This window comes from Thunnus maccoyii, chromosome 22 (assembly GCF_910596095.1).
Source record: "Thunnus maccoyii chromosome 22, fThuMac1.1, whole genome shotgun sequence".
Classification (NCBI taxonomy): Eukaryota; Metazoa; Chordata; class Actinopteri; order Scombriformes; family Scombridae; genus Thunnus; species Thunnus maccoyii.
The window spans coordinates 8,509,798-8,523,580 of NC_056554.1; the positions used below are offsets into that span (position 1 = coordinate 8,509,798).

At 39.0% G+C, this 13,783-nt stretch overlaps 1 protein-coding gene across 4 annotated transcripts; it reads left to right on the forward strand.

Annotated features, from left to right (window-relative positions):
* Positions 1-3,378: 3,378 nt before the first annotated feature.
* slc3a2a (solute carrier family 3 member 2a) lies at positions 3,379-9,657 on the forward strand. 4 transcript variants are annotated; one of them, XM_042402110.1, is made up of 11 exons: positions 3,379-3,493; positions 4,830-5,034; positions 5,148-5,332; positions 6,266-6,439; positions 6,629-6,723; positions 6,875-7,011; positions 7,727-7,836; positions 7,999-8,198; positions 8,289-8,366; positions 8,469-8,688; positions 8,845-9,657. In XM_042402110.1, the coding sequence occupies exons 2-11, from the start codon at positions 4,838-4,840 to the stop codon at positions 8,982-8,984; spliced, it is 1,536 nt and encodes a 511-aa protein (XP_042258044.1). In that variant the 5' UTR covers positions 3,379-3,493; positions 4,830-4,837; the 3' UTR covers positions 8,985-9,657. The 4 variants fall into 4 exon arrangements, with proteins under 4 accessions (XP_042258044.1, XP_042258046.1, XP_042258045.1 ...); XM_042402112.1 differs by lacking the exon at positions 3,379-3,493 and adding an exon at positions 4,272-4,420; XM_042402111.1 differs by lacking the exon at positions 3,379-3,493 and adding an exon at positions 4,272-4,408.
* The last annotated feature ends 4,126 nt before the right edge of the window (positions 9,658-13,783 follow it).

The following is a 13,783-nucleotide window of genomic DNA, read 5'->3' on the forward strand; positions in this document are numbered from 1 at the left end:
ATCAAACTTTTTGACCCTGAAACACTGGTTTAATATACAGTAAGTAATCTGTACCTTCGCCACTCTTCCTCTGAGAAAACAAGCAAAACTAGGGAGCAAGTTTTCCCTCCTTTCCTCTCTCTCTCTCTCTCCTTTCTATATGTGTGTGAGTGAGTGGCTTGCAGATGGATTTAATGATACTGCCCCCTCCTCTCCTGCCGAGGGCATAAACAAGGTACGCTGGCCTCACAGTGTAGCAAGTCCTGTCATCTGTGTCTTCCATGAAGCTCGACTCTACTGTCATTGTTGCCGATTTGCAAAACATCTGAATCAATGTATTGTTTACAATATCTTAAAAGCTGCTTTAGTCCTCTAGAGTATGTCCTGGTTGTTATGGTTTTAAAGACTCAACATGACTCAGGCAACATGTGGTAAAAGCTCTGCGCTGTGTTTCTATTAATACCCCGTGGTCATACTACACTCCAAATTTTGCTCCATATTCTGTGGCACCCTCAACTGATAAACATGTTTACACATCCCTTCCCCCCTCTTCTCTCTGTGTCTGCCCTTTCCTCTCTTTCTTTCGGTCCCACCTATTTCACTAGTCACGCCTCCCCACCCAACTCTCGTTTCCTCATGTATCCACTCATCTCTTCCTCCTTCTCTTTTTTCCAAAATCTCCTGCTATCTGTTATCATAGGTGCCTATATGCACACAATGTTTCTCTCATTCTATTAATCCACAAATGCAGAAAAGTTATTTTGAAGAAGAATGGATAATGAATGACAGAGAAACGTGAGGAGAAACGTGTCTTTATTTTTACTCGTGAGGAGTCTGTGCACCTTCCTTCTAGGATCAACAGTACACTGTGTCCACATTAGCTCTGTTACAGCCTGACTCTGCCAAACACGCACGTGATTGGCGGCTGCGGTTAACAACAGAAACAGATGGGGTGTGTTTGAATTTGTCTAAGAGAGAGGGATGATATCATGTTCACCAGCGTGCATTTGGAGATGACACAGCACCTCAACTCTTACAATGAAATATAGCTTCTATACATTGCTGGACATCTATTTTGGAGCTTCTAAATTTGCATTGAAAAGTTGCATCATGTTGCTGCACTTTCCAAAATAAAACTGAGGTTGTATCAGCAGCGTTATTAAATGTATTACACTCACAGACCCAAAAATAGATTCAAAGCTGCCCGTGAGCCACCCACTTAATAAGATTTATCCCACACCTAATTATAGAAGGGTCCACATATAGAAAAACGTGATTTTGAATGTGTTTATATTCAACTGTCTGCACCAAATGTGGCAAGATAGCAGGAGTGAGTGTGAAAAATGAAATAAACCTGCATTCTGTCATTGGTATAATTCCTAATTAATCCAATAAAGGTAAAATAGATGTTTTTTTACATTTGTAGGAGACCCTCTGGAACTATTTTCAGGGAGATCTGGAGTCCCCAGATCACACTAAGAATCAGTCAGTCAAAATTAAATCAATTTTGTTAAACTGGCTAACAAAGTACCCTAATAAATTGCTCTAAAATGAGTGAAATTGTGCTTTTCTAATTTGGTTTAATGCTCAATAACACAACAAGTCATGAGACGTGAAAAAGAAATGATATCAGTGATATTATATCAACCATTTATTACAGAAAAGCTTAATTTGCCTTCTTTCATTAGAGGCTCTGTTAGCCAGTCATTCCATTAAATGAGCCCTCCCTCCCTTGGAAAAAGACGAGAAGAAGAAGAAAAAATAAAATAATGAATTTAAAGCATATTCTCTCATTGAGGAAAATGGCTGAACTGAAAAACTCTAAGGGAAAAACATCAAAAACATGAGCTACTCTTTCTCCTGCTTTTCTCATCATAATCATTTGAAACACACTATTGACACACTTGTACTTGACACTGAGATTTTCTGGGTGCTTTTCCTAGAAGTCTTCTGTCGCTGTAACTCTATGAAGGTCAACAACAGCTGGGGAATGCATCAGGCCACAAGCAGGGGCACGAGGACATAAGTGTGAACATTTTATTACCTTGCCATTATTTTAGCATCAGTACTTCAAAATGAATACATTTAGACATCTATTTTAACCCTTATTCTAATAACATTTTTAAAAACCTAATTACATGGAAATTAACAGCAGCAATATCAACAATTTGACATTTTGGAGTGGGGGATTGACAAGTTATTTTCAGACCCTTACACAGAAAAGACTTGCCACTATAGTGTGAGCATGATATCAGACTGAATACTGTAGATTACTCAGTGAATGTATGTCTATTGTTGATTGAGGACAAAATGATGCAAATGAGATTTGTAGAGTGGATCAGTGGGAAATGGAGATGGTGGAAGTTGAAATTAGATTAGTGATGAATGGAATGGGTAATCTCAACTAATCAGTAGATCAATCAGTCAATCAACTGGGTTGATATCATCATGGCTTTCGACTGATTACATTCTCCTCAGGAAAACATTAGCAAACTGAATTTGTGGCAACAATTTTAACAGAAAATCTTAGCCTTACCGCTTTGTAATGAGGATTTTCTGACTTTCTGACTTAAAACTCTTGCAGGCAACTGTCTTCCACCTCCATATCATCTCCTCTTTCACCCCTACTTACCTCAGTTTGGCCTTAAATGAAAACACAGGAGCCCCAGGCAAAGTAACTTTGAAGACCTGTACGTCTTGTTTTTTTTTTTGTTGAAACTGGGGCAAAGGTTTAAACTGAGTAAAAACAGACACCAAAAACATGAGCATGTACTGAACATACTGTACTGGTAACTGATACTTACAGTTTAGTTTATTTGGGTCATTTTAAACATACACAACTCAAATACACATGTAAATAAATAAATGATAATAAGTCATTACTTTTGAAGCAGTGACAAACCAAAGCAAGTTCATACTGACTGAAAAGGTGTAGGCTGAAGGCTTAGCTTATTACACCTACCCTTTTTACATTCATTATTTTGTACAGAGCCCTTAAGATTTACTGTATACACTGAAAATGTAAGAAAGAAGAGAAGAAGGAAGATAAGAGGGGGGGGGGGGGGGGGGCCAAACGTCTCAAACTTTTGGGCCCTACTGTATGTATATTACCCAAAAGTCCCAAACAAAATTCATATGCACATTAGTGTTCATACCTTTTATACTTGTTAATCATCTTACCTTTAAACATTTTTTAGAATAGAATAGAATAGAATAGAATGGACATTTTTGATAATTATAATAAGTATTTGCACTGGAGAATAGGGTGTAGTCTAATGTGTGTTTATGTGTTTGTTTGTTTGTTTGTTTGTTTGTTTGCTCAGCTTCTCCAGGATAGGAGACAGACAGAGATGGAGGGGGGAGGGGGAGCTCACTGAGTCCTCCCTCGGTAGGCGGAGAGAAAAGTCAGGCAGCTACAAATACAGACTGAGCCTCTTTGTAAAGAGATTAGAAGAGACCGAGGACTAACAGAAAATAAAGAGAACCACACGGATTTATACGCTACCTTTCACAGGTAATGTTTCTCATATCTCAGTGGGTTGACTTCCATAGAAGAGAATGTTAAACATCTTCTTCAACTGTGCGTTGAAGGGTTTAAAGGAAAATACAATGCTGTCCTGAGTTCCTCGTGTCCGTGCGTAAATTATGACGTAAGATGGACTCCATTTCATCATCTTTGAAACGAGTCACTTTTTATCAAACTTTTCACCGGTAGTCCAAGTCGATGGCTTCAGACTTGTACTGGAATTTATTCGACGAACGAGTTAAATTTTCCAGATTATACGATTAAAAACACTTTTTAAACACATTTTTAACGAACCAGTCATATAAAAATAGGCTTCCGATACAATCGTAATAACAATGCACAATAGGCTAATTCATCGTTGCAATTGCCTAATAGTGGCCGTAAAGCGAGTCACTTTATTTGTAATAAATGGTAGATGAAGACAGTCATTTACGGTTATTAAATTAATCTTAATTAAGCTTATAAGGCTTAATTTCTAAATAATTAAAAAATAATAATTGTAAAAGGCACTGTTATTGTGAATATTTTCCGTTGTCTACATGGTAACCCTTGATTTGCGTCGTTTCTTCATTGTGCAAGTTGTACAAAATAATGATGTTTTGTGAATTGACAGCGTTGTGGTTAAATTCTGGTTATGTTTAGGCACAATAAATAGCTGGTTAGTTTAAGAAAGATCGTGGTTTGGGTTAAAATGATCACTCTCGCGAGATCTTTCGTGGATTTTCGCGGGTCTGACGTTACTATCTAGACAAGCGTTGAACGAATCCTGCAAGTGACGGGCGCAATTTCATCAGACAGCTCATCTATCGGACACAGCGGCAGTAGAAATAAACCTTTCCAAGAGTTGTCTGTCCATTTTAATGTTTTGTTACAGCAGCAAATGCTATAAATACAAAGTACTGTGTAAGTAAACAGGTTAGTGTTAATTTTCCAGCGGGTTTAGGTTTTTCTCAGCAGTTAAAGCTTTTAGCAAACGTTTAGTTCAGAACAGTTGCAAGCGTTACTTAGCAACCCCCATTAGTAAATTAGCCAATTTTATATGAGTTTAGCTTTTGTTTTCACGTCTTCACTAGGGTGTAGCTATACAACAGGTGTTAGACTAACAATACAAATGACCTGGGGGGAAAACCTTGTCCTCAAGAGGTTTTTTTTTCTCTGAATTAATAATCAGATTTTTGGTCTCATGTTTGGCTACATGTCAGTTTTTTGTGTTCAGGGCCCACACTCTGCCCTGGAGAAGAGACAAAGTCAAACTAACTTGACAATGTATTATTTTCTTCTTTTATCCAACCCTTTGTTTCTCAATCTCTTATCAAAATACCAGAATCCACCATGAATAAGGACACTGAGGTTGACATGAAAGAAGTGGAGCTCAATGAGCTGGACCCCGAGAAGCAGCCCATGACAGGCGATGTCCAGGCTGTCGGCGGAGAGAAAAATGGCAGCGTCAAGCTGAAGGTTCCTGAGGACGAGGTTACATTCACCGGCCTGTCTAAAGAGGAGCTGATGAAGGTTGCTGGCACTCCAGGGTAAGAGCTGCTGGACAACAGTTCCTATAAACACATACTAAATACAAGTCTTGTATTTTCATGTGACATAAAATCAACAGTCATTTTTAATATTCATTTCCTTCTCTGTTTAGATGGGTGCGTACCCGCTGGGTGCTTCTTGTCCTGTTTTGGCTGGGCTGGCTGGGCATGCTGGCTGGAGCAATAGTGATCATAGTCCAGGCCCCTCGCTGCAAACCCATCCCTGATATGAGCTGGTGGAACGAAGGACCTCTGTACCAGATATCTGACCTTGAGGCCTTCTCTGAAGGACTGACAGGTAGAGTATAGAGTCATGTTCTGATTTTTTGTTGTTGTCTTGCTGCTGTTTCCATGCTCATCTTTGTTTATGGTGTCATCCTTATTTTCCAAATCTCAAAGCAAAACAAGGTTTAGAGATTATTTTTACAAAATGCGCTGGTCTTGCTGTGGTAAGACACTCTTCACAAGGGTCACTAGTCTTGTGACAAGGTTTTAGGTTTCCTTAGTTCTGCATGGCTTATTTCAGCTGGATAGATACTGAACTGCTGACTAGGTTGACATTGAGTAACTTAAGGTCTAAAGGACGTAAAAACCTATGAGTCATTTCTTTCATATCTCTATTACTCAAATTCGAGGTTAAGGTTGAGCAACCCAGTACAGTTTTTTTTTTTTGTGTGTAAAGAGCAGATATCCAAGTTTTTTTTCAGATCTTTTTTTTTTATTTTTTTTTTTACTTAATTTAGACAATCATTAGCTTTCATTTTCTAATTTTTTGTTTTAACCATGTAGGTCTTCTTTTTAAGAGGCAGGAAGGAAGGACAGATTGTACTGCTGTTCTTAAAGTGAATTACTAGCGAGCACTCGGGTTTCCAACAGGCCTTGGGCAGAATTCCAACAACCGCACGTGACTTTGTGCTGTTTTCACATAAAGGACCTCCTTGTGTTCAAACTTCACATGGCCAGCAGAGGGTGTGAAGGGAGTAATTCACGTGCTACTGCCTTGAGTCAATACTTAGCAAAAAGAGCAGCAGTATTCACCCCTAAGTTTCCTATTTTTTTACTTTGCTGATTCCTAAAACCATGGAAATGTCTCCAGCCTTCTGCCCTCTCCTCCTAACCCTTTGACCCTGCTACCTTTCACACATCAGTTCTCTGTTGTCTTTCCCCAATGTGAAATTCCCACAGGCATGACATTTCATTCTTCCCTCTTCTCCCCCCTATTTGTCTCCAGGTGCTGAGAAGAAGTTGGAAAACATCAACCAGTTGAAGGTGAAAGGCCTGGTTCTGGGCCCTCTTCACACTGTCCAGGATGACAATCCCCTTACCCTGGAGCTGGGTAAGATTGACCCATCCAAGGGAACAGAGGCAGCCCTGGTTGCCTTGATGGAAAAGGCCCACAAGAAAGGTAGGTCGTCACACAACTGAAATCAGTTATGAGTTTAAAAGCTCAAATCATTTTTATGAGTCACCAGTGTTGGCTCATTCACAGTCAGTTGTAACATATGTTATTTTGCTAGATTTTTTGGGAATTTGGACTGATACTGATCAACTCCAGGTTTTGTAAGCAAACTTTTTTGTTTTCTTTTCCTCTTAGGCATTTCTGTGGTGCTTGATCTGACTCCAAACTACCGGGGAGCTTCTCACTGGTTCCAACAGAATGATCTTACCGAAGTGATAGAGAAAATGAAGGTATCATCAACAAACACGCATTATTTACTGCGATCCCTCATTCACTGACTTGAATTTTGTGAAAGTGAGACACTCACTCTAAGAAGTATATGCCATGTCATTAGCCTGTTCTTGCTGCTGTTGTCACTAAAATGCTCATGTTCTCTCCCAGGATGCAGTGGACCACTGGGTGAAATTGGGTGTTGATGGCATCAAGATATCTAACCTCAGTTCTCCCGCCGCATCTCCTGATTGGTCAAAGCTGCAGGCTGCTGTCCAGGGCAACCGCAGTGAGGAGACCAAGAAAAGGTAACAACAGCTGCCAATTTCTGACTTCCTTTGGTTCTGCATAAGTAGACAAATCTGTGCAGGAACACTGAATGTTTCATTTGAAAGACTTGAATAAATTTAGCTATTTTCTTCCAGACATAAAAAAGCATTTTTTTTGCACAAAGACTGTACTAGTGTGATAGTATAGACACCCTTGAATGACTATATAAATATAACTGTGCTGCATGGAGGAGAGAGGCATTTAGAGTTTAGTTGGGTGTGAGTGATTTAATTCAAATATTAGGTGTTTCCAGAAGCTACAGTTAGCATTTATTATTTTGCTAGCAGACTTGCCCTGCTGCAGAATTTGTCGGACTGAACCTTCTTAGGAAGGTTAGGAGGTAATTTTAGAAGCGTCAGTAAAAGGCGGAGATTAAAAGCATTCCAGCGCTGCAGGGGACTGTGGGTGGGAGTCAGGGAGAGACAGATCAACCAGGAAGGCATCCACAGGCCAGTGGCGTATAGTGACACCTTGTGGAGGATTTGAAGAATGATACAAAATGGGTCAGACTTTTCAATGATGTATATCAAAATGCTAAAATTCTTTACATATCTTTTTAAAACAGTGTAAAACAGTGACTTGAGTTTTTCCCCTCTTCAAACGTGTGAAACAGTATCAGCAGTATAATCTTTTTCCCTGCCTGCTCTGTTGCTCTGTAATGTGACTAATTTCACCACATTCTGTTTCTCTCAGGTTGCTGATGGGTGTGGTTGAAGGTATTTCAGCTACAGAGGTGTCTCAGCTCGTCAACACCTCTGGTGTAGATCTCGTCCTGTCTGACCTGCTCAACACTAATAAAGGAGGTAGGCAGGAGTGTGTGTGTGTGTGTGTGTGTGTTTACTTTCTTATTGTCTAATTAAGAAATAACAATTGCACAAAAACAAATGTCCATTCTTGTATAAAAACCAACCAAGTTGTTACAAAATGGTGCATCACAGGTGATAATTTGACCTGTATATCTGCAGGTGTGGAGCAAATCAAGGATATGGACACCCTTCACTCACAGCAGAGAAACGTGGGCTGGGGTCTCGGTGCCGCCCAACTGCACCAGCTGTCTAAACAGGCAGTTTCTCAGGCTATGATCCGTCTCTACCAGCTCCTGCTGTTCACCATGCCCGGAACCCCAGTGTTCACTTACGGAGATGAGATCGGCCTTCAGGCACAGGTAAGCAATAAAACACACCAGGTATTCAGATGTTTCAACAACCTTACAGCGGTTGCAGGGTGTAACCTCGCTTCTTTGTTCCCTCATTAGGGTGCAGAATCTCCCAAGATGGTTTGGGACATAGAGACGGAACCTGCTTCAGGAGCTGTCGTCAATGAGACTGCTGAGGTAAGACTGTTTGCATTGAATGTCAGTGTGGACATGTAGAATGTCAAAAACATTCATTTAGTTTGTGTTTGTAAAAAATGTCCTCAATTCTCACGTTAACAGGCTGAGCGGAAGGAGCGCGTTGCTGTAAGGAAGTGGTTTAGATCCCTCAGTGAACTGCGAGGCAAAGAGCGCTCTCTCCTCCACGGGGATTACTACTCTCTCCACTCCTCCGCCTCCTCCCTCGCATTCCTCCGTCTGTGGGACCAGAGCGAGAGATACATAACAGCTGTTAACTTGGGATCAGCACCCGAGACGCTCTCACTCAAACTGGCACCTACAGGCAAGTTCAAAAGAAATGTCTTAAAATGGATTATCTTCGTGTTATTTAACAGGAAGTCAAAAAGCATCTGCTCATGCAGTAACATACACTAACAGATCTCGATCTTATAGTTCTCTTGTCCATTTTTGTTTAACACCATGTTCTTTGTTCCTGCAGAGAATGTAAAGTTGCCAGCCACAGCCAAGGTCCAGCTTTCAACTGACCCAGAGTTGGAGGCAGAATCCACAGTCAGCTTGGACAATATCAAACTGGCTCCTGGACACGGGGTCCTGCTGCAGTTCCCCTATACAGGCTAAAGATGGCGCCACACATTAGGAAAGCTACCTGTAGATTTAGACTTGTTTTTTAAAAAAGAAACTAGTCTGTCAGTCCTAATCCTGAAGGAATAAGGTGGCATATTCAAAAGATACAGAACATTTCTTTTTATCACAACATATAGGACTTTCTCTCAGTTTATTTAGACAGAAAAGTCACTGAAAAATCTGAATGTTGGGCAGTACAAACTCGGTTGGATTGGTTTTTTAGGTTTTATAACTTTTTTTTTTTTTTTAGGTTACTTGTGTCAGGAAAAGATTCAGGCCTTTTAGACATGGACTCATTGAATGACCATTTTGGTCTTTTGTGATTTTTGTTGACTCCCACTACATTGTCCAAATGTGTGACAGACATTCCATTCTTGTTCTTGGGGCATTTTTTTTTTTATCAGTCCTTGTGGGGTTTTTTATGATACATTTTAAGAGACTTTGTTGTATTAACAGTTTTGTTTGTTTTCCATGGACTTTTCTCTGTTTTTGTCACTGAAAGGCATGTATTGCACAGGAAAAACAAGTTGACTTTGAACGTGTGTGATGACTCTGACTGTGGTTTCAAAGTATTTTAAGAGTGCTATTAAACAAAATTGTTGCAAATGGCATCAAGTCTGTCAACTAAACTGAATAAGAAATGAATAAACAGAAAGTTCTGTACCAACTTCTGTGTACTGCTCATGTTTCCGTGTTTAAGTCTTCTTTATGCTGAAGATGATATCAAATGAGGCATTCACTATTTTCAGTACAGGTGTGTGTAAGTGTGTCACAGATGTTAACAGAGGAAGCACGTCTCTGTATTTTATCACCATCCTCAGATAGGTTTTATAGGCGCGTTGTACCAGACTCAAACATGTACGTTGTGCACATACCTACGAGTTACACTAAATGGGTCATACCCTGACTCTCTTAAAGGAACTACTCTTATCAACCCCTTTGTAAAATGTCACATTTTCAAAATGTGGCAGGGAAAATGTCTTCATTTTAAATGATAAGCAACACTTTTGCCCCAGCCAACTTGCAATATATATGTGTGTGTAAAAAAAAAAAAAAAAAAAAAGTACCACTGCTTCAAGTTTTCTCAGTACAGCATAGTTCTTAGTGGTTTCTGAAACTTTTCTCCTAAATTTAGTGATTTTGTGAGTGACATAAACTTCCTGACAGATGAGTCAGCATGACAAAATTGGGTAGATGAATGAGAAATACTAATACTTTCCTTACATACTGTACTTCCCACAGCTGCTTTTTTCAATAATTTATCTTGTAGAAAAGGACTGGATTCACTGGAACGCTTTGTGAGAGAAACTGTACACGTTTGACTGAAAAACTCACATTTATTTCCTTTCAATTGCAATTTTTGGCTTAAATTACCACCCAGTGGAAAGGATGCTATAGATAATACATAGAACTTGGAGTCTGGTTCAGATATAGTATAGTCAGACGGAAACATTAGCCACAGGAGGAATGTGCCATACATACTGTCGATGAATGATACAATGATAAAGTTGTTTTGTTATTGACACAACTGAGATGTTGTGAAAGATTAAGATGTTCTGTTATGTTATGATGGCACAAGAAGGAGAGAAAAAGAGCGAGAACAAGATACTGTATGAGCTGGAGCCCGGCCTGAAGTCTGTGGGCAAACTACTCCAGCATCTGCCTTGAAATGAAGGGACAACCCTGCTTTTAATCAGTGGAACGTAAGCGCTGTACTTAAGTACAGTTTTGAAGTCATTGTTCTTTACTAGATTATTTCCATTTCATGCTTCATTGCTACTTCTACAGCAATGTGTGTCTGAGGGACATATGGTGCTTTTCACACCACTACATTTATTTCACAGCTACAGTTTCAGATCACAGCAAAATATCATTTTACATCCAAAACATATCAACGTCTTATATTAAGTATTATAGATTGAACCTCCCAGCAACCAGCTACAGCATTATAAAATAACAACGGTAATAATTATCCAATAACATAATGTACTGTATACAGTAAGAGGACATTGTGAGAGGAGACATTCTGCATAATGAGTGCTTTAACTTTTTATTTTTATGTACTTTTTGTTAATAAAACTTTGTCATTTAATCATTTAAAAGCTTTTTTCAGATATAAACTTTGGCTTTTAATGATGTTTTTTTGAAAGTGTAGTATTGCTTCTTTTTCCTTTACTTGAAGTTAGGGGTACTTCTTTCACCTCTGCTTTTAATAACAGAGAATTTAGAAGAGAAGGAGACAAAGAAAGCAAAATAACTATCACTATCTTCATATCACTTTGACAGAAGATCGATCGCTATTAAATCACCTTTTAGAAAGTACTTTTCTGTTATATAGTTGTTTTTCTTTAATGTAACAGTGTCCTATTTATTTATTGCACAATTTGCAATGATTATGACAAACATATGATGTAATGATTGTTTTCTACTGGTTTTGAAAATGTGCCATTGCCTCTTGTTGTGTTGATTGACATTTGACCTATATAAGTATTTTATAATCCCATGTGGAACCAGCCAAACTGGTATGACACTAAAAGAAAAGAAAAAAAAACTAAAAACATTCATATATTAACTAACATAAATCAACATTTTGCAATCTAACTTATTCAGTTTCATCCCATGCTGAAACCTTTGCTTTCTTTAAAGTTCTCTCAGTGATGATTTCTGACCGGTTACACTGAACATCGATGTGTAAAGTAATCTGTCTCATTCAGAAAAACATCAATTTAAACCATCTTTTTGACAAAGATGTCAGACAGTCCCTATAACAGGTGAAACTTGAGTTAATTCTCAGCAGAGTTTCAGGGTCTTGGTGCAATACAGTGCCGCCGTGTTGCTGTGGTATCACAGGGGAGGTTTGAAGATGATGATACCGGGAATCAGAGCCTGTCTCGGCAGCACTCTGCGCACCCCCACGCCACTGTGAAACCCAACCAGCGTCTCACCCACCGCCATGCACACTCATGACTAGCTCTCAGTCTGACTCTGAAACACACACACACACACCCTTTACATTACTGTGACATGAAGTTACATGACCTTTTATCAGCTTTCATGGAGCACCGCGGAGACACAAATTGTTTTACACTGAACTACAGAAATCCAACATCTATAAGCTGTAACTTCATAATGGAAAACTGTGAATGAAAACAGGATATTGTAAATTCATAAAGCAACCAAAAACCCAGTCACTCCTCTCAATATATTAACAATAACGTAACCATTCAATATACTACACTAGGTCTTTATACATATGAGAAATGCTTGTTTCCAAAGCCTTTGTTGCAGCATATTTGGTAAGTTACATCACAAATAATGTTTTATTTTCCAGTGGTTAGTGGTTGCATACCGAGTCCAAGAAACACTGCTCCATTTAAACAGCGTTTAAACATTTATATAACAGTAGCTTCACCTCCTTTTGCTTAAGACTTACCAAAACCCTGCTTCACACAGTTTCACACCGTTATGGCTGCCGACTAATCAGTAGCTCAACTGGATCATTTTGAGGTTCTCTGTCTTGCTCAAGGGCACTTCAACCTTCGTTTTTAAGATTGGAGAGAGATATATGAATGCACCTTCATATTTATGAACTTCCAGGTCTTTCCTTTGACTTCTATTCATCATTATCATCAGTCCAACAGAATATAACTGAACTGTTGCTACAGTTCAGTCTTATCAGGGCTGGATTAACCTGCCGGCGAACCCAGAGGCGAAGAGGAGCTACTGGGCATTTTCCAACCCCCTGTTACATTTAGGGCCTTTTAACAGCAAAGAAAAACACCAGAACCGCCTTCAGTACAGCACTGGCTAAATGACTTGTCGGGTGCAATCCACCGCGAAACAATAAGGCATGCTCTGAAGGACGATTTTGGGGATTTTATGTGTGATGTGGTCCCCCTTATTGACTTTCTGGAAGAAGTCCACATCAGTTTGATAACTCTCATTGTCCATCAGACAGCTCTTAGACAAACAGTCTTTGTTTTTCATCCTTTTCTCTTCAAATTGTATTTAATTTATGTACCTTTCTTTAAAATTTGTCAGCTTGAACACTCTTCACTATGTTCATTATGTGTTCTTGTGGGTTAATTGTGTTCTGTGTTCATCTTTATTTAAAACTGAGGCATATAACAGTACCAACTGTGTGAAAAATCACAGCTTCAATAATAATACGGTAACCCCCTATTAATCCAAATCACTGTGCAATCTGTGCTGTTTTTCTAAAATATATTCTACCGAGCTCCAGACTTGCTTTGTGGTAAATTGTTTGAACCATAGTTTCATTTAGGAATATAGAAAATATAACACAAAGCTGAAATAATGAATGTTTTGAAACTATATTTTGACACAAGTGTATTTTTCATGACAGGGCAGCACGCCCACCATAAAGAAAGAGTTTACCATTTTCGTAAATATGCTCATTCACTTTTCTGAGAGTTACATGAGAAGATTGATTTAATTCTCAAGTTTGCTTGTTCAATATAAAGCTACAGCCATCAGCCAGTCTCCTAACTAAACTACTATCCTGGCTCTGTCCAGCACCTAATAGCACCTCTAAAGCTCATTAGCAGACACTTCATGCAGTGTATCATTTGTTCATTATGTTCGACTATTTCTTGGCTGGGATCACTGTCTTTCTGGAGTCTTTTTCTCACTGTGACAACAAGAAATAGTCAAAGAAACAACAAGACACAGCAAATGACCCTGTGTAAAAGCACAAATTGTTGTTTTTAAGCTTCAGTTTTTGTACAGAATTAGCAAACAAGACGTAACTTGATAATTAGTGAGCTTTAGAG